The 21,194-nt window shown below is 42.8% G+C and overlaps 1 protein-coding gene across 1 annotated transcript in view; it reads left to right on the top strand.

Moving 5' to 3' along the window:
• Window positions 1-2,153: 2,153 nt before the first annotated feature.
• SIK2 (salt inducible kinase 2) overlaps window positions 2,154-21,194 on the top strand; it is a 129,182-nt gene continuing 110,141 nt past the window's right edge. The window contains exons 1-3 of the mRNA XM_006761574.2: window positions 2,154-2,188; window positions 3,290-3,406; window positions 6,119-6,182. Coding sequence (XP_006761637.2) covers window positions 3,365-3,406; window positions 6,119-6,182 — 106 coding nt within the window. The 5' untranslated portion in view covers window positions 2,154-2,188; window positions 3,290-3,364. The remainder of the gene's footprint in view (window positions 2,189-3,289; window positions 3,407-6,118; window positions 6,183-21,194) is intronic.

The raw sequence follows: 21,194 nt of genomic DNA, 5'->3' as shown, positions 1-21,194 counted from the left end.
TTCTTTTTAAACACTTGCAGAAGGAATATTAATTTTTCTAATCTCCAATAAATTCACTGAAGGTTATTTTTAAAACAATGCATACATATATAATTAGTCAGAAACAGCAGTTTGGGTCTCCACAGCAGACCCATCCCAGACTGCTCAGCCAGGCAAAAGCCAGCGGGAGCCCAAGCGCCTGCAGCTGACACCTGCAGCTGACACCTGCAGGACTAGCTCAGTGAGGGAAGTACAGCTCAGAACAGGGGAAATCAAGGCGTGAGACTCAATGCAGACCCAGCCTCTGGGCTAAGGAGTCCCCGACCACTGGACAGCTGGCACGACAACCTTGGGGTTGAACTTCACTGGTAGCAAGTCGGAGGGGAGATCCCTCCCACAAACGGGACATCAACAATCAAGTCCCAATTACAACAGGAGAACCCAAACAATGCACACAAGAGGCACTCCTAGAGCATCCAGCTCAGCTGAACAAAGAGACTGCACTACTGGGCCCCTCAAGATACTTTCTACACTAGGCCAGCCCACAAAGAATGGGAGGCATAACAGTCCTACCTAATACATACTAGTAGAAGCAAATATAAAGAGACAGCTAAAATGGGGAGACAAAATATGCCCATGTTACCATCCTAAGGGATATTGAAAATATTCAAGTATAGAGTTATCTTTTTATCTGTCAACTTTTACCCAAAGTAGTCCTAGCTGGTTTGGCTCAGTGGATAGAGCGGTCCTTGGCATGAAGGTCCCGGGTTCAATTGCAGTCAAGGGCACATGCCTAGGTTGCTAGCGATCCTTGGCGTATGGGGCGTGCGCTAGCTCGATCCTTGGCCCCGGTGGGGCACGTGCGGGATGCAACCAATTGATGTGTCTCCCTCACATTGAGGTTTCTCCCCCTCCCTTTCACTCTCTTTAAAATTAGGTTAAGGCATTAAGTCTGTTTAGTTAAAAAAAAAAAACGTACAATGATTAACTTTTACCCAAAGTAAATGATAATAACTGTGCCTATAGTTTCATTTCTAGCAAAGTTTAGCACTTTCTACTTTCTAGAATATTTTGATTACAGAAGCAAAATACTAACAAACATCAAAATAACTATTGTAAAACTGCCTAGCAAAGAAGCTCTTAGGGAAAAATTTAGTTTTATGAATATATTTAGTAATCTGATTTCTCTTGGGAACTTGAGTTCTTCTGTGGATTACAATTAATTCAAATCAGAAAACAAGCTGTGACAGCAAATTAGAAATAGACAAAGGTAAGAAATAAACCTTACAGCCCTGACCAGTTTAGCTCAGTGGATAGAGCATCGGCCTGTGGACTCAGGGGTCCCAGGTTCGATTCCGGTCAAGGGTGTGTGCCTTGGTTGTAGGCGCATCCCCAGTGGGGAGTGTGTAGTAGGCGGCTGATCGATGTTTCTCTCTCATCGATGTTTCTGACTCTCTGTCCCTCTCCCTTCCTCTCTGTAAGAAATCAATAAAATATATTTTTTTAAAAAAGAAAAGAAATAAACCTTACAAGCAAAGGACAGAGTAGCTATAAGGAAAGAAGAAAAAAATAATTGTATAATCAAGGGTCTGAGGGAATTGACAAGCTGAGCCCTATTAGATTATCGTGCATACAGTATCAATATTTTAAATATTACCCTGAAACAACATACAACTGAATTATGTTCAGAATACATACAAAGAATGAAAAGTACATTTTAGAGTTTCTTCAGAACTTACAATTAAATTTGGGTGGTGTCTAATTATCTGAAAATTTTATTTAAGTGAGAATGGTTTATTTCCTAACCAAAGATATACTAATTTTTAAAAATTGGGTTTTTTTGATTGCATGAAAAAAAGGTACATGATTGTTGATTTCTGATTACCTAGTTATTCATCTTCAAATGCAGCTCCTTCAAAGTATTAACCTTGGGAGGGTTTGGGTTCCTATCTAGTTATAACAGAGAGAGGCCACATTTTTAAAAATCAGATTTTGTTATGAAAGTCAAAATTTAGTATAATTACTAACATTTGAGTTTTTGCACTTTGTTTTTTAGAACAAAATTTAAATCAGCCCTGGCTGGTTTGGCTTGGTGGATGGAGCGTTGGCCTGCGGACCAGGGTGTCCCAGGTTCGATGCTGGTCATGGGCACGTGCCCGGGGTTGCAGGCTCGGTCTCCAGTGGGAGGTGTGCAGGAAGCGGCCAATTGGTGATTTTCTCTCATCATTGATGTTTCTGTCTCTCCCTCTCCCTTCTTCTCTGAAATCAATAAAGATATATCTTAAAAAATTTAATCCAATGGGTAGTTTCATGGAGATGAATTTTTATAATTTATATTAGCTTTTGAACCTATCACTTGGCTTTTCTAGAAAAACTAGTGGCCTGGTGCATGGATTCCTGCACATTAAAAGGAAATTAGAAGAAATATTTTAATATTGCTACTCACCCTTTCTCTATAATAGAAGTGTCAGAGATGAAAGAAAATTAGTAAAATGTATATGAAAATAATATATAAATTAATTAATAAATAACAACATGATATAAAAACAACAAAGACATGATATAAAACAACAAAAACATGTTATAAAAACAATGACTGATAAGTTGATTATGCAGATATCTCCCTGTATACCACATTAAGAGTAAAAACACTTTCAGAGTGCTTGACTAATTTCCCTTGTGATGAAGTATTTACAACATTAACATCACACGCTCTTTGAACTCGAGAGAAAGCAACACACGCATGCTAAGGCGCTGGCAAGAGCTTTATATGTATCGCACATGTGCGAGTCAATGTTTATTTTTAAATTGCCAGTGTGCGTCATATATACTGGCCGGTTCGTTGGACAGATGTACAGTCGGTCACTTAGCCTTGTGTGTGTGTGTGTGTGTATATATATTTCATTTTAGCACAATAGAAACTGTGTTCTAGTTGGCTGATCATTTATTTATAGGTACCTTGTGGTGGGATAATAACTAGTTGAAACTGCTGAGATTTTATTTAATTTATAAATGGAGTACAAAGGCATTTCATTTGTATTGAAAGGGGAATATGTTTTATTAAAGTAACTTTGTAGGGTTATTCTTCATAGCACATTGAAGACACTACCGAACAAAATATACCAGTGTTTTACACATAGTAGATGTTTAAGAACTATTTGTTGAATGAATAAATGAGCATTGAATTTAATCTAGCTATTATTGTAATAGGAACCTACAGGCAAAGTCTCAGATATCATTTATTAAAGATTCTAACTGGAAAATGTTAACCATTCTATACTAACTGTATTTATTTTTATATAGGATGCAGGTGGCGATAAAAATTATAGATAAATCTCAGCTGGATGCAGTGAACCTTGAGAAAATCTACCGAGAAGTACAAATAATGAAAATGTTAGACCATCCTCACATAATCAAACTTTATCAGGTATGACTTAGCCTTACAACTCTCCATGCTTCTCACATTCAGTTCTCTATTTTGCATCATCATTTTTCTCTTTTATGATAGTTTTTTCAACGTATTAAAAAAGGATGTCATGTTTTTACTAAACTGAATAGAACCACCTTTCTATATTCAAATAAAAAATTGGGAAAATAAAAACTTGTAGCCGAAACCGGTTTGGCTCAGTGGATAGAGTGTCGGCCTGCGGACTGAAAGGTCCCGGGTTCGATTCCGGTTCAAGGGCATGTACCTGAGTTGCGGGCACATCCCCAGTAGGAGATGTGCAGGAGGCAGCTGATCGATGTTTCTCTCTCATAGATGTTTCTAGATCTCTATCTCTCTCCCTTTCTCTCTGTAATAAATCAATAAAGTATATATTTAAAAACAAAAAAAAACTTGTAGCTTAATTTTAACGCTTCTCTCATACTGTAAGTTATTTATTTAAAAAGCTTGCCTGGCCGGTGTGGCTCAGTGGTTGAGCATCAGCCTATGAACTAGGAGGTCATGGTTTGAGTCCCAGTCAGGTCACTTGTCCGAGTTTCGGGCTCAATTCCCAGTAGGGGCGTGCAGGAAGCAGCTGATCAATGATTCTCTCTCATCATTGATGTTTCTATCGCTCTCTCCTTTTCCCTTCCTCTCTGAAATCAATAAAAATATATTTAAAATTTTTTTTTAATTAAAAGCTCAGTTGTGCATTTGTGATACCATCTTAAACCTGCTGGGTTTTGGTGGTGGTACTATTAATGAGGACATGGGAATTTTGCTTACTTAAAAAATATATTGCTATTGTTTTATTAAATACAAAGGCCAAAAATGATTTATTACTTAGTGACATATTTGTAATACATAGAGCCAAATCTTATGTTTTATTTGGGTTGTTATATTAGATAAAGTAACTGAGCCATTTTTTAAAAAACAACTTTATTAAAATATAATTTTTGTAAGAAACTGTACCCATTTTAATTGAAAACCATGTTTTTTAAAAGGAAGATTTTCTCATATTTTTAAAGAGTATTTCATCTTTAAGAATGGTAATGTAATACCAAACACTTATAATAATTTCATTCATTAAGGTGTGGAATATTTATATTGGAAAATTAGTTTCAAACTAAAATGTCACAGTATGCTAGACTATATGTACCTATTGTATTTAGACAGTGGCACGAGTATGTAATTTGTATCTCTTTATATATTTAAAAGGCAGATACATATTTTATGTATACATATGTACATACACATATACATATTTAGCTAAACAACTTTTTATTGATAGAAATTTGCAGTTAAAGAGATGTGGGACCATTAGCATTAGCATTACCTAAAAATGAGAGACTGTGGTGTGCCACTCAAAACAATTCCTGAAGTTCTAAAACCCTAGAGGCCCTCTTAGGTCAAATGTATAGTATACCAGAGTATTTCTCCCTTTACGCTTTTTAAAATTTTTTTAGTTTATAAATATATTTTTTATTCGTTTCAGAGAAGGGAGAGATAGAGAGAGATAGAAACATCAATGATGAGAGAGAATCATTGATCGGCTGCCTCCTGCACGCCCCCCACTGGGGATCCAGCCTGCAACCCAGGCATATGCTCTGACCAAGAATTGAGCCATGACCTCCTGGTTCATAGGTTGATGCTCAACCTCTGAGCCACGCCAGCCAGGCCCCTTTGCACTTTTTAAAAAAAATTTCTGAAGAGGATACTTATAAAAAAATAATCACATTCTTAGAAGTCTCTGATGACCCATAAGCCAAACTGAGGTTAAAACATGAAGCTTCACATGATAATTCTATGTTTATTTGAACTAAATGATCAGGTAAATTGATTTGCTGTTTGACTTGTTTAGACCCAAATTGTAGGTGGCTCTTAGTTTTCTGGTCTCATAGGGGGTAGTCCTACACCTACATGTTAAAGCAAATTTGCTTCAGCTGTTTAGTAGATAGCAGTTCAATTTTATGCTATTAGTATGTGCCAGTATGTAAAATGGTAAGTGTTACAGAGAGGCAATCTAAAACTCAATCAGTTTTAAATTTGTAAATTCATTTCTTTTCAGTTCAGTATAGTTTGAAAAATAAAGTTTATGACAATGACAGGCTTCTTTTCTGAACCTAGAAAAACTAATTTAAATAAAAGTATATATAGCGGTGGAGTTATGAAGAAACTTTTGAACATGTTTTAAAATAATAATACTTGTTACAGTATTAAAGTATAGTAGGAGGAATATCACATTGTGCCAGATAAACTGAGCTGTGTTTTATTCTCCTTTCCTTGATCAGAGTCTCCCGTATCACACAGGGCTAGAAAAGTCAGTGAGGAGGTGGTAAAAAATTGAACTTCAAAACTCCAGTTACCTACATTAGCATTTTTTAAACTTGAATGTGCATAATAACCACCTGGGGATTTTGTTAAAAGATAAATTCTGTGTCAGTAGATCTGGGTGGGGCCTGAGAGCCTACATTTATTTCTAAGATACCTGAGCAGTGCTGCCTCTGCTGGTCCATGGATGACACTTGGAAGAGCAAGGATCTAGATTTTTCACCAGAGTGTTAGCATAAGGATAATGTGTCTTATACTTGGCCAGCTTCTGAATTGTTCATACCTTTGACACTTTTATTAGTAGTTTTAAAATAAGTAACTCTATAAAATGTGGCAAATTTCAATTCTTTCCTATCAGATTAATACGGAATTATTTATCAATAGGTAATGGAGACCAAAAACATGTTGTACCTTGTGACAGAATATGCAAAAAATGGAGAAATTTTTGGTAAGTACTTTTCCTTAATTTTCAGAATTTGAAAATGTTGCCCTGGCCAGGTGGCTCAGTTGGTTGGAACATCATCCTGAACACCAAAATAAAGATTGGGGGTTCGATTCCCAGTCTGGGCACATACCTAGGTTGTGGGTTCAATCCCCTGTCGGGGGGCAACCAATCAATGTTTCTCTATTACATCAATGTTTCTCTAACTCTCTCTTCCTTCCTTCCTCCCTCCCTCCCTCTCTGTCTAAAATCAATAAAACATATCCTCAGGTGAGGATTAAAACTTAAAAATGTCACTAATCTTCATAAATGGAGTATTTTCTATTCTTCTGCCTGTTCAAGAGTTGGTAACATGAATTAGAAATTTTTAAGCATTCAAATATAATAAAATATTCAGTAAGCTAAAAATATGGAATATAATTTATTCTCTTCTATTTATGATATTAAAGATACTGCTTAATTTTCTCACCTGTGTTAGAGATTAGAAAATTGAAGATAGGGAGATACTTTCAGTCATATTGCAAGGGAGATTTCCTTTCCTTTTATCTTCGTTTTTACCTTCCTTTTTAACAAGTATTTATTGAACTCTTACCATGTCCCAGGCATTGTACTAGGTAAAAAGGATACAGTGGTGGCCTAAATAACAATCCCTGCCATTGTGGATCTTAAAACAGTTTATTAAGCCTTTAACTGAAGCTGTAAGACCTTGGGCAAGTCACTAATTTTCTGGGATATCTTTTATCTATAGACTTGAGGCCTGGTGCACGAATTCGTGCATGGGTGGGGTTCCTCAGGGTGGCCTGCAGGGATGGGGCCCAGCTCACGCCCCCAGCATCGCAGCCCCGCAGCCTCGCAGCCCTGCCTGGCACCACACCCTCACCTGCTCTACCATCCCGCCTGCGCCACAGTTGATCGGGGCCAGGCCCCCTGCTTGGCTCCCTCAGTGCCTGGGAGCTGGGCAGCAGCACCGCCTGCCAGCACCGCGTTGCCAACGCCTGCCATGTTTTGTGCCGCCCCCTAGTGGTCAGCTCCCGGTCTCCCTGTCAAACGACTGACCCAGGGGACAATTTGCATATTAGGCTTTTATTATATACTAGAGGCCCAGTGCACAAAATTCATGCACTGGGTTGTGGGGATCCCTCAGCTCAGCCTGCACCCTCTTGCAGTCTGGGAGTCCTCAGGGGATGTCTGGCTGACGGCTTTGGCCCACTCCCCTGGGGACATCCTTAGCATCGTCACAGAGGCAGAAGAAGCTCCCACTACTGCCACTGCCCGCTCTGGCTGAACAGTGCTCCCCCTGTGGGAGTGCACCGAACACCAGGAGGCAGCTCCTGCATTGAGTGTCTGCCCCCTGGTGGTCAGTGCATGTCATAGTGATGGGTCATTCCACTGTTGCACCGAAACTGGCTCTCCAACATCCCCCGCGGAGTTCCAGATTGCAAGGGGGCACAGGCCAGGCTGAGAGACCCCACAGTTGCACGATCAGGGCCAGGGAGGGATGCAGGAGATTGGCCAGCTTGGGAGGGACCATGGGAGGGCTGCAGGGTGTGTCCAGCCCGTCTTGCTCAGTCCTGATCGACCGTACCCCAGCAGCAAGCTAACCTACTGGTCCAAGCGTCTGCCCCTGGTGGTCAGTACATGTCATAGAAAGCAGTTGAATGGCCTTAGCATATCATTAGCATATTATGCTTTGATTGGTTGAATGGCTAACCAGACAACTGGAAACTTAGCATATTAGGCTTTTATTATATAGGATTATACTAGAGGCCCGGTGCATGAAAATTCATGCACTGGAGGTGGGTCCCTCAGCCCAGCCTGCCCCTTCTCACAGTCCGGGAGCCCTCAGGTGGGAGGCCACCCAGCAATCAGGTGAAGGCAACACCCCATCACACCTCTGCTGCTGCTACTGCCGGCAGCGCAAGCCTTGGCCAGCCCTGGTTACCTAAGCCTCGGGTGGCCCAGCAGCCACCATCCAAGGCTTGCCTGCACCTTGGGCTGGCCCTGGGCAGCTGGGCAGATGCCATCTGAGGCTTGCCTGTGCCTTGGGCCAGCCCTGGGTGGCCGGGAGGCTGAGGGGACTGGGGGACTCCAGAGACAGGCACCCGGGTGGGGCTGAGGGGACTGGGCGCCTCCATCTTGTGGCTGTGGGCGCCGCCATCTTTATGATGGTGTGAGGGTCAATTAGCGTATTCCCTCTTTATTAGATAGGATAGGATATACAAGGCTAATGTGCAAAGTATCCCCTCAGGAGTTCGACCAGGAGACTGGAAGTTCGATTGTCGATGCCCGCCATGTTCCGCACCATCCTCTGGTGGTCAGCGCACATCATAGCAAGTGGTTGAACTCCTGGTCATCCTGTCGAATGACTGCCCCAGGGGACAATTTGCATATTAGGCTTTTATTATATACTAGAGGCTTGATGCATGAAATTCATGCAAGAGTAGACCCGGCTGCCTCGATCCCTCCCTTGCAGCCGCACTGGCTGCCTTGATCCCATGGCTGCAGCCCCGGCTTCATCCAGAAGGATGTCTGGAAGGACATCTTGTCTAATTAGCATATTACACTTTTATTATTATAGAGGACTAGTGGCCCAGTGCACAAGATTTGTGGCCCAGGAAGGCAGGCAGGTGAACAGTTAGGAGCCAGTGGTCCAGGACTGTGAGAGGGATGTCCGATTGCCAGTTTAGGCCCGATCCCTGGGCCGAAACCGGCAGTCAGACATCCCCCGAGGGGTCCCAGATTGAAGAGGGTGCAGGCTGGGCTGAGGGAACCCACCCCCCTCCTCACCTCCCATGCACAAATTTTGTACCCTGGGCCTCTAGTAGGATATAAAAGGCTTATGTGCAAAGTGCCCCCTCGGGAGTTCAACTGGGAGACCAGAAGTTCGATGCTCGCTATGACGTGTGCTGGCCACCAGGGGGCAGTGCAAAATGAAGGAAGACCCCGGCCAGCAGCTTGGGGAAGGGAGGCCCTGGCTGGCAGCCAGAAGGCCCTGATCAGCCCTGATCGCTAGCCAGACCTAGGAACCCTACCCATGCCTAATTTCGTGCACCAGGCCTCTAGTCTTTAATAAGAAAGTATTTGAGTAGTTGGTTTCTGTGATCCAACTTAACCCTTAAAAATTATAAGTATTTTATTAGTTCTAGCTTTCATCTATTTTATTTTTACTCTGTGGAGCCAGAGCACTGTAGATAGTCTACATATTTTTTGTTTTTAACCTAAATTTAAGTCCAAAATTGTTTTTTAAGCAGCTTTATTGAGGAATAGTTTATATACAGTAAATTACACATATTTTAATGTGTACAATTTAATGTTTTACATATGTGAAAGAAACCATCACCACAATCAAGATATCCATCACTCTTAAAAGTTTATTGTGTGCCTTGTAATCTGTATTGTCCCTCATTACAACCAGGCAACCACTGATCTGTTCTCTGACTCTGAGGATTAGTTTGTGTCCTCTAGAGTTCATATAAATGTAATCATACAGTATGTGCTCTTTGTCTGGTTTCTTTCTCTCGGTATAATTATTTTAAGATTCATCCATTTTGTTGTACGAATCAACATTTTTTTCTATTGTTAGTAGACCCTATGGTATGAATTTACTCCAATTTGCTTATCCATTCCTGTGTTGATAGACATTTGGGTTGGTTTCAGTTTTTGGCTATTATTTATGAATTGCAATGAACATCCATATACAGGTTTTTAACTTATAGTCTACATTTAAGTAATATTCAGCACTTCACATACAGTATAAGAACCTTACAATAATATACTTCTGTTTTGCCTTTTTGGTCTTTATGTTCTTGTCAAGAAATCTGCTGTCATCTTTTTCTTTATGCCTCTGTATGTAATGTGCCTTTTTTTCTCTGGCTGCTTTTAAGATTTTCTGATATCACTGGTTTCAATAATTTGATTATGATGTGCCTTTGTGTGGTTTTCTGCATGATTCTTATGTTTGGTGTTCACCGAAGTTCTTGGATTTGTGAATGTAGTTTCCATCAAATTCAGAAAATTTTCAGCCTTTATTTTTTAACTGATTTTTCTGGTTCACTCTCCTTTTCTTCAGAGACTCCCATTATACATATATTAGGCTGCTTGAAATCCTCCCACAGGTCACTGATGTGCTTTTCCATTTTAAAAAATTCCTATTTCTCTCTGTATTTCATTTTGGATAGTTGCTATTTCTGTGTCTTTAAGTGTACTAATCTTCTACAATGTCTAATCTGCCATTAATCTCATCCAGTTAATTCTTTATCCTCGGACATTGTCATTTTGAGCTCTATAAACTTGATTAGGGCTTTTTTTAAACATCTTCTATGTCTTTAGTTAGCTTTTTGAACATATGGAGTACAGTTTTAATAACTTTTAATTCCATGTCCCCTAATTTTGGCGTCTCTATCAGTTTTGGATCAGATTTGAATGGTTGATATAGCTCCTCAATTTTCGTTATATTTTCCTGCTTTTTTACATGCCTGCTAGTCTTTGATTGGTTGGCAGAATTTGTCAATTTTATCTTACTGGTTGCCACATATTTTTATATTTCTATAACTCAACTTAATCTTTGTTTGGATATGTAGTTAAATTATTTGGAAAGTTTGATCCATTTTGGGTCTTTCATGATTGGAGCAGTACTCAGTCTACTAGACACTATTCTCTATAATCCTCTCAGATGGTTCTTTCTTTGGTCTCGGGTAGTTTTTTCACACACATGAACCAATTAGTAGACTCCTGAAAGCTGAAGGGGGTACCCTCTGTGGAACTTTAGTGTTCTATCCATGTGTAGCTTTCTCTTCTCTGGTACTCCATTTTGTAGTGTCTATTGGCTTTTTTCTTTCTAGACTCTCAGCTCTGTCTCTTCAACTCAAGGACTTTGCTGGGTTTCCGCTCACTATGTTGTGACCTGCACACTTTCTCAAGGCATTCACTGGCCTTTCCTCATTTATTTCCTGTCTCTCAAAGATCACTCTTCTTCTTTGACTGATGTTCAGTGTTTTATGTTCTAATTGTATTTCAGGAGACAGTTATCTTGCCTCTTTTACTTATTCTTTTTCTCTTTTTTATGATAATGCTTATTGAGTTCATTTAAACTCTTAAGGTATTTCTTTTAACTAGGATCTTCTTTTTTTAAAATATATTTTTATTGTTGATAGTATTACAAATATCTCCCATTTCCTCCCCCTTTACTCCCCACCCCAGGTCCTCACTACCCTGTTGCCCATGTCCATGGGCTATGCATATAAGTATATAAATTCTTTGGTTTATCTCTTCTCATCCCTCCAACCCCTCACATAAAGGTATATCAGTCTGTTCCAAGCCTCCATGCTTTGGGTCTTATTTTGTTGGTCAGTTCATTTTGTTCATCAGATTCCACAAATAAGTGAGATCATGTGATATTTGTCTTTCTCAGATTGACTTATTTAGAAGCTTCTTAATTGATGTGATAATAGAACTAGAGGCCCAGTGCATGAATTCGTGCATGGGTGGGATCCCTTGACCTGGCCAGCGATCGGGGCTGATTGGGGCCATCTCGCCCAGTCCCAATCGGGGCCGATTGGGGCCGGCTGGCTGGGAGGAGGGACCGCAGGAGGTTGGCTGGCCAGGAGGAGGGACTACAGAAAGTTGGCCGGCCGGGGGGAGGGATCACGGGAGGTTGGCCTGCCATGGAAGGTTGGCTGTGGGAGCACACTGACCACCCAGCCGGCCAGGGGGAGGGACTGCGGGAGGTTGGCCAGCCATGGGAGGTTGGCTGTGGGAGCACACTGATTACCAGGGGGCAGCTCCTGCATTGAGCATCTGCTCCCCGGTGGTCAGTGCATGTCATAGCTACCGACCAGCTGTTGCCCTCTCGCAGTCTGGGACCCCTCGGGAGATAACGCCCTGCTGGATTAAGCCTGCTCCCGGGCGGCAGAGGGCAGGCCAAATCCCTAGGTGCAGCCCCTGGTCGGGCTCAGAGCAGGGCCGATTGGGGAGTTCGGGCGCCGCCCCCTGTCATGCACAGAGTAGGGTGGATCAGGAGGTTGCAATGCCACCCCCAGTCACGCTCAGGGTAGGGCCAATTGGGGGGTTGAGGCATTGATGGGGAGCTTGTGGCGCCACCCCTTGTCACGCACAGAGCAGGGCCAATCCGGGGGTTGGGGCGCTGCCCCCTGTCACACACAGAGCAGGGCCCATCAGGGGGGTTGGGGCTCCTTACCCTGTCACGCACAGAGCAGGGTACATCAGGGGGTTGGGGAGCTCCCCCCTGTCACGCACAGAGCAGGGCCCATTGGGATTGGGGAGTACCCCCTGTCACGCACAGAGCAGGGCCCATCAGGGGGGTTGGGGAGCTCCCCCCTGTCACGCACAGAGCAGGGTCGATCAGGGGGTTGGGGAGCTCCCCCCTATCATTCACAGAGCAGGGCCCATCAGGGGGTTGGGGAGCTCCCCTCTGTCATGCACAGAGCAGGGCCCATCAGGGGGTTGAGGAGCTCTCCCCCTGTCACTCACAGAGTAGGGGCAATAGGGGAGTTGGGGCACCACCCCCTGTCACACACAGAGCAGGGCGGATCAGCGGGTTGGGGCGCCGCCCTCTATCACCCACAGAGCAGGGCCGATCAGGGGGTTGGGGAGCTCCCCCATATCAGGCACAGAGCAGGGCTGATCAGGGGGTTGGGGCACCTTCCCCTGTCACGAACAGAGCAGGGCTGATAGGGAGGTTGGGGCCCCACCCCCTGTCACACACAGATCCTCAGGGTGATCAGGGGGTTTGGGCGCTGCCCCTTGTCACGCTGATCCCGGTGCCGGGAGCCCTCGCAGCTCCACTGATCCCAGTGCTGGGAGGCATATTACCCTTTTGCTATATAGGATAGAGGCCTGGTGCACGTGTGGGGGCCGGCTGGTTTGTCCTGAAGGGTGTCCTGGATCAGGGTGGGGGTCCCCACTGGGATGCCTGGCCAACCTGGGTGAGGGGCTGAGGGCTGTTTGCAGCTGGTCACACACCCTTCAGGGTGGGGGTCCCCACTGGGGTGCCTGGCCAGTCTGGGTGAGGGGCTGAGGGCTGTTTTCAGGCTGGTGGGTGACGGAAGCTCCCAACCGCTCCCTTTTTCTTTTTTCTTTTTTTATTCTGGGCCAGCTTTAGCTCTGAGTCTTGGCTCCAGCTCTGAGGCCTCCGCTGCTGAAAGTAGGAATCTGGTTTGTTTTGATTCTGTAATCGAAACTCAGTATCAACTCCAGCTCTGAGATCCTGGCTCGCTGAAAGCTGGTTTCTGGGGTTTTCTTTAGCTTCTATATTTGTTACAATGTTCAAACTGCAGGGTCAGAGGCCGGCAAGGCAGGCGGAGAACGCTGGAGTCCTCCATCACTGAAGCAAGCAAGCCTCATGTTCAGTTTAAGCTGCCTGGCTGCCAGCCGCCATCTTGGCTGGAAGTTAATTTGCATATCTCACTGATTAGCCGATGGGAAGGGTAGCGGTACGCCAATTACCATGTTTATCTTTTATTAGATAGGATAGATGGTATGGGCTTTGAAGTCAAGCAGACCTGTCTATACCATATTGTTTATAATGCTAGCTGCACTATATTAATTGTTGCATTGCTTTGGGCAAGTTTCTTCCTTTTTTTTCCCTTTCCTTTTCTTTCTTACATTCACTCAGTCACTCAGTCTTTCAGGAAATCTTTATTGAAAGCCAACTATGTGTCTCAGACTGTTCTATGTGGTGAGAATACCACAATGAAGAATACAGACAAAAATCTCTGTTCTCATAAGCTTTACATACTAATGGGGGAAGAGAGACAATAAACAAAATAAGAAAATTGTGTAGTATATTAGATGTTAATATGTGGAAATAATAAAGCAAGGAGAGGCGCATGAGGAGTAGGGAAGTTGATTACAATATTAAATAGAGTGGTCAGGGAAGGTCTTACTGATATTTGAGCAAAAATTAGAAATCTCTGTATATAGATAAGAGGGTGACCCGGGGAGAGGGAAGAGTAAATGAAAGGTCCTGAGGCAGCAATGTTTGGTGTGTTCAAGGAGTAGCAGGGATATTCGCATGGCGAGAGAAAAGCAAACAAGAAGGAAGAGCAAGAGTGAACAAGAAGAAAGAATAGTAGGAGAGGAGGTCAAAAAGGTAAATGGGAGGCAGGAGTGCGGGAGATTTGGGGGCTTTGTAGGCCATTGTAAGGACATTGGTTCTTGTTAAAATTAGGGAACCGTTAGAGGTGCTTGAACAAAGAAGTGATTTCATCTAATTTAACATTTTAAAAGCATCCTCTGGCTTCTGTGTCGAGAATAGAGTGTATTAAGCAAGGGTGGAAACTAGGAAACCAGGTGGGACAGGGTGGTAGTGCTAAGTGGTCAGACTTACAATGTTTTGAAAGTGGAATCAGTAGGACTTCTGACAGATGGACACCACCTAAGTAGTGATTATGATTAGGGAAGGCACCACTGTCTGATCCCTGAGGCACTCAAACATTAAAAGAGAAGGAACCAGCAAAGGAGACATGGAAGAAAACCAAGAGAATGCAGTATCCTGAAAACCAAGTGGCACTTTGCTACAAAGGTGCTTTGGGGTGAAATATATAGAAGGAAAATGAGTTTTTTCATATAGAAGAGATTTAATTCATTCTGTAATGTAGGAGATGAGGCACCAGGGAAGGAGCCAGTACATTACACACTATAGTGTGGGGAAAGGTTTAGAACAGCTGGTGGTACTCATATGATAGTCAAGTGGTGAATGAAAGCATTGATAATTAGCAGTGAGGGAGTTCCTGATAGACTCACAGTCAGCAATGCTTTCCAGCCCAGGAGGAGAAGTAGACAATATGAATGACCCAGGCTGGGGACTGGAATGGTAGAAGGACAAATGCACCTAGGAGTTGCTGTGGCCAAGGAGGTGAGAGTTGAAATAGCTGACAGTTAGATCCAAGTTGAGGAGGGAGATAAATGAAGCAACAAAGGGTTTCATGAGCTGAAAAAAAATAGAACAGTAGAGCAATGAAGGTTATGACGAAGTGAAGTACTTTTGGGAGAAAACATTCATAAACAAAAAATAAAAACGCCAGCCTTGATCTGGTACATAACTTCCCAGCAGCTTGACACTTTCCAGTTCTCTGCTGCTGCTGGCACTGACTGCCCTAACTGCGCCCGCTCGTGCAGGAAGGGCCTTCTATACTCCTCAGCTGCTCTTTCTTTGCATAGAAGGTTTCCTGTGCCATCTGGTTTTCTTGCCTCATCTGACTAGGTTTACAGCAAAAGAGTGATTTGGGTGGCATGCTGGGACTGCATCTATAATGCATGATTCGTGCATTATGGGGCTGTGGTGTTTACGCCCTTTATTTTTTATTTTATTTTTTTTAAATATATTTTATTGATTTTTTACAGAGAGGAAAGGAGAGAGATAGAGATAGAGAGTTAGAAACATCGATGAGAGAGAAACATTGATCAGCTGCCTCCTGCACATCCCCCACTGGGGAAGTGCGCGCAACCCAGGTACATGCCCTTGACCGGAATCGAACCTGGGACCTTTCAGTCCACAGGCCAACGCTCTATCCACTGAGCCAAACCGGTTTCGGCATACGCCCTTTATTTTTGTTTCGTTAAATTGCACCTCATTCTATAAATGGCTAAAGTAGCTTTGAAGAATAATAATACAAAAACAATAATTCTAAAATATAAATAAGAAAAAGAAGTGATTCAGAAAATACATAGAACAGTAGGAAATAATCATGAGCTGTGGGGGAAGGGAACACAAAAGTGCAGGCAGTAAGGGCCCAGGAGCTTCAGATAGGGCTCTAATCTTTCTGGATGTCGCAGTGAAAATAGTATGTAGTCATTTATAGAATTTTATCTCAGAGAAAGACAGGTGCATATCCCTCAAAGAAAAGAAAACATTTTTTAGTAGTATATTTTTCCTTTGGGGTTTCTTATAAGAAGTACTAATTACACCATATTTTTAAAACAAAAAATCTGATTAAACCTGTTTCAGGGGCTTTTATTGTTTTTAGGATAAAGTTCAGGATTCTTAACAAAGCCAAGAAGGATGATTACACTCTATACACCCTGACCTTAAGTACAATAGCAATGAAGGTTATCATTTCTTGAACATTTACCACATGCTAGGCATTATGCTAACTCCTGTACATATACATAAACCCTTAAATAAGATGGGGACTTATTAATATCTCTATTTTACAGTAGAGGAACTGAGGCATGGAGAGGTTAAATAATTTGCCCACGTCATAGAGCAAGTAAGCCTTAAGTGGCATAACCAAGACTTACCAGTAAGCCTTAGTCTGACTTCAAAGGCTGAGCTTTTACTAACTCCACTATACTAACTGGTTATATGCCCCCTTAAAGTTCTTTGAATTTAACAGGTTTCTTCTGTCTTAGTAACTTGGCACCTTACTGTTTCTTCTGCCTGAAGGATTCTTTAATCTCCCTACTTTGCCATAAGCATGTCAGTTAATTGAATTGAATTTGATATCATTAAATTAATGTTCTCATTAAAATTAGAAATAGGCAAAGTATGTAATAGTTTTATCCACTATAATGGATGCAGGAAGCTCTTGAGCCCCTGTCTTCAGTACTTTGGAAACTGGCCAGTGGACTTCATACCAAATCTAATGACCAAATCTAATCTAATGGCCACAAAACCTGTAACTAGGCTTATCTCCTTGTTGGTTTTCAAAACAGAGCATGTAGATTTCTGATTCCAAATCTGTGCTCATGTTGATCTGGAGACCTAGAAAGCCCTTTGCTTTCCACATAATCAAATCTTACCTTTTTTAGAGGCCTACCTGAAGTTCCATCCTTCAGTAAAGTCTTTCTCAGGTCTATCCACATTGATTTCCTCTTAGTTCTCTTTCCTGCACAACTCATTTTATTATTTTTTAAAATATCTTTTTACTGATTTTTAGAAGGAGAGGAAGAGAGAGATAGAAACATTGATGAACATCGATCAGCTGCTTCCTGCATGCCCCCTATTGGGGATCAAGTTCACAACCTTGGCATGATCTCTGACCTGGAATTGAACCTGTGACCACTTGGTTCATGGGTCGATGCTCAACCACTGAGCCACAGGGGCCAGGCTGCACAACTCATTTTAGAATTTATCTACCTTATTGCTTTTCATTGTCATTTAAAGTCTTTGTGTGTATCTTTTTATCTCTACTAGATTGTAAGTTTCTGCTGAGGACTTAGCATAATACACAGCTTTTTATAAACACCTGTTGAATGAATGATGTAATAGTCTAGTTTGGCTTCATATCCCTTATTTACTTAGTGAAGCCAACAGGAAAACACTGCCAGGTTAAGTAGTCTGAGTTACTTCTTTGTTCAGTTTTTGAAAGAACTTTTCTGTTGGTTTATACTTGCGAAGATAAACATGAGAGAGGAAATGCTAACCTAATCAAGGGAGAAAACTGGCTTACTCTAGTATACTGAGCAGTTTTTGAGTACTTACTGGTAGTTACCAGCCTGCACTTACATTCTTCCAACTCCATACCTCCCTAGTATAACGGTAAATAAGGGCATATACATTTAATCTGAATAATTTTTGTTTTCTAATTCTTATGTAGTCATTGGTGCTCATCTCTGAAGGGTATTAATATGTCATGAAAAGATCATTAGCGTGCCTCATCTCATCTGACCCTCACAGAAGTCCTGGAGTATGTAAATAGGAGACTCGGCAGAATCCTATTTTCTTTTCATTAGCTGGAAAATGGAGGTGTAGAAAGCTTAGAAACGTGACCCGACTAAAAAGAAGAAAGAAATGGTGGACCTTGAAAATGACATCAGGTTTTCTCACTGTGCAGAATATAGTCAAACACTGCTGCAGTTAAATATTTTACCCTTTGTTCTCCCTGCGTGATCTACGATAATAACCTGCTTTGTGTTGATATTTATTGTTGTGTAGCTGACAATTACCTGAAAGAGAAGTTGAGGTGCTTCACTGAGCTGAAAAAAGTTTAGCTAAATCAGAAAGCAGGTCTAATTAAGCAAGTTTATCTATATACTAGAAGCCCGATGCACGAAATTCGTACAAGGGTAGGCCTTTGCAACTCCAGCTGCCTTGGCCCTCACAGCTGCCCTGGCTTCGTCCGGAAGGTCGTCTGGATGACCGGACGGTCATTCTGTTGTCTGGTCTAATTAGCATATTAGCTCTTTATTATCCTACTAGAGGTCAGGTGCACAAAAATTTGTGCACTCGGGGGGGTGGGGGCCTCAGCCCGGCCTGTGCCCCCTCCCAGGCTGGGACTCCCTGGGGGGGATTGGGCCTAAGCTGGCAGTCAGACATCCCTCTGGCAGTCCGGCAGCCCTCGGGGGATGTCCACTTGCCAGCGGGGAGCAGGCCTAAGCTGCAGTCAGACATCCTTAGCGCTGCTGAGGAGGCGGGAGAGGCTCCCACCCCCACCGCTGTACTGGCAGCCGTCAGCCTGGCTTGTGGCTGAGCAGAGCTCCCCCTGTGGGAGTGCACTGACCACCAAGGGCCAGCTCCTGCATTGAGCGTCTGCCCCCTGGTGGTCAGTATGTGTCACAGTGACCAGTCATTCCCAGTCATTCTGCTGTTAGGCTCAATTTGCATATTATCCTTTTATTATATAGGAGTGCCTGGCCAGCCTGGGTGAGGGGTTGAGGGTCGTTGGCAGGCTGGCCACAGCCCCTTCAGGGTGGACGGTCCTGCTGGGGTGCCTAGCCAGTCTGGGTGAGGGCTCAGGGCCATTGCAGGCTGGCTAAGCCCCCCAGCGGGGACCCTCACCCCATGAGGGGGAGGCCAGCCTGGGTGAGGGACTGATGGCTGTTTGCAGGCTGGCCACAACCCTCAGCCACCCAAGCTGCCAGTGGAGGCTGGCTGGAAGCAGGTATTTGGGATTTGTTTATCTTCTATACTTGAAACTTTGTTGCCATGAGTGGAGGCCCAGCCAGCTCACTAGCATCTTTGTCTTTTATTAGTGTAGATATAATAAGAGAGGAGTAATTGCCATTACACCCTGAGGCATAACGACCAAGCGCATCATGACCAGATCACGGATCAGCAGGAGGGTGGGCCAGCGAGGTACAAGTGGGCTACGGAGAGCTACAAGAGGGGGCAGGGCAGCGAGCTATGAGGAGGTTCAGGGGGAGCTACAGGAGGGCAGGGCAGCAGGCGGAGAGCTACAGGAGGGCGGCAGTGACCTACTGGTGCACAGATTCCTGCGCAGGGCTACTAGTATAGGATATAAAGCTCTCACTGGCTCCAATCGCATGTGTGTGTTTCGATCTGTCATTGTCAATTGTGAATTTGGTTGACACTTCTATTATAGAGGAAGGGTGAATAGCGATATTAGTATATTCCTTCTAGTTAATTTCTTTTCAATATGCATGAATTCATGCACCGGGACACTAGTTTATAAATATTATAAGGTTATAACTCTAAAATTTTTCTTTGGAATCATAGGTATGATTAATAAAAGTTATTCAAGATTCCTGCATTCTTTAGAACTATTTCTCATGTTTGCCCATGTGGTCATAGGCAGTAAATGGTACAAAAGTCTTAGGGTGGTCACCTCATCAGACAATTTGGGCACTATTCAAACAATTAAACCGGCAGTCAGCAGTTTCCGGCCTGGTCATTAATTACCCAGAGCCTTTGTTTTCAGATTTCTGCTCCTTGATATGCTGTGTCTTTCCAGGCCAAGCATGTGCCTGGGGTTTATTGATTCATTTCCTGTCTTTCCCTTTCAATGGTAACATATTAGGATGCTGGCTCTGGGATTAAAGGGGGGCTTTGTTTTAGCCAAAATACCTTTAGACAGTTACTCAGAGAATCTAAAGGACAAATTTGGTGGCCTTGGTTACTATCTTAACAGCATGAAGATAATGTTAGAAAAGTTGTTTATTTGCCTTTTATTATAGTTTCAATAAACTTTGAAGATTCTACTTTACATTGTAGTTCTTTGGGTTTTTAAATTATTAACCAGGATCCTAGTTGCAGTACTGCTTACATCTGTACTCACTTCTTCAATTTGTTCCATCATCCCTTTAGTTTGGACCTTCATCATTTCTCACTTGAATTACTTGAGCAAGCAGCCTAAGGTCTCTTTGCCTACAGTTTTGTCTCTCTTCTAAATCATCTTTCATGTTGCTGTCAAATGATCTTTCTAAAATGCACATCTGTCAGTTTTATACTTAAAACTAGAGACCCGGTGCACAGATTCATGCACCGATGGGGTCCCTCAGCCTGGCCTGCGCCCTTTCTAAATCCAGGACCCCTCGGGGGATGTTGGACTGCCACTTTCAATCCAATCCCTGCAGGCCAGGCCAACGGCCTCTAGTGTGCATATAAGATCTTTGGTTAATCTCTTCCCGCCCTTCCCCCTCCCCGCTTTCCTCTGAGATTCATCAGTCAGTTCCATGTTCCATGCCTGTGCATTAAGCGTCCCTGGTAGTCATTGCGCATCATAACTACCAGTCAGACGGTCGCTTAGGCTTTTATATATACCCAGTGCCTTCGGTATAGAATTTGTATAATGATGCAGCCCCTGTGTACCTCCCCATCACATCTTGTATGAGCTTTATTAACTGAACATGATCTACTGTGCAGATGTATAGGCGAATGTTGGTTTCACACGTCTGAGGATGCTAGATGTCTGCAGAAAGATTAAATCTGTGTATACTTCAGAATGGGTATGCAAATGTTCAATTCATGCAGATTAAATAGACTGTCCTTGGATATAAAATTTAGGATCTTTTCTTTTGAATTTTTATTAGATGCATGTAAAATTGTTACCTTTGAAGAGGTCAGATCCAATTGGATTATTTGTAAATCTTTCTGGTTAACTTTTAGGGAAACTAGTAACTACATAAAAGAGCCAGCATGATTCACGATTCAAAATTTAATTGTTGCTTTCCCCCACATCTTTGTTTGAATTGGATTAGACATTAAAAGAAAAGTCTGGAATAAGGTCTGTGTGCTAGTCCTAGTTCTAACTTCTAAATAAACCTCTGGAGCTAGCCACATGTTTCTGAACTTTAGTGTCTCTGCAAATGAGGGGGTTG

The sequence above is a fragment of the Myotis davidii genome, unplaced genomic scaffold, assembly GCF_000327345.1.
Source record: "Myotis davidii unplaced genomic scaffold, ASM32734v1 scaffold97, whole genome shotgun sequence".
Classification (NCBI taxonomy): Eukaryota; Metazoa; Chordata; class Mammalia; order Chiroptera; family Vespertilionidae; genus Myotis; species Myotis davidii.
This window is presented reverse-complemented; position numbering and strand designations above follow the sequence as displayed.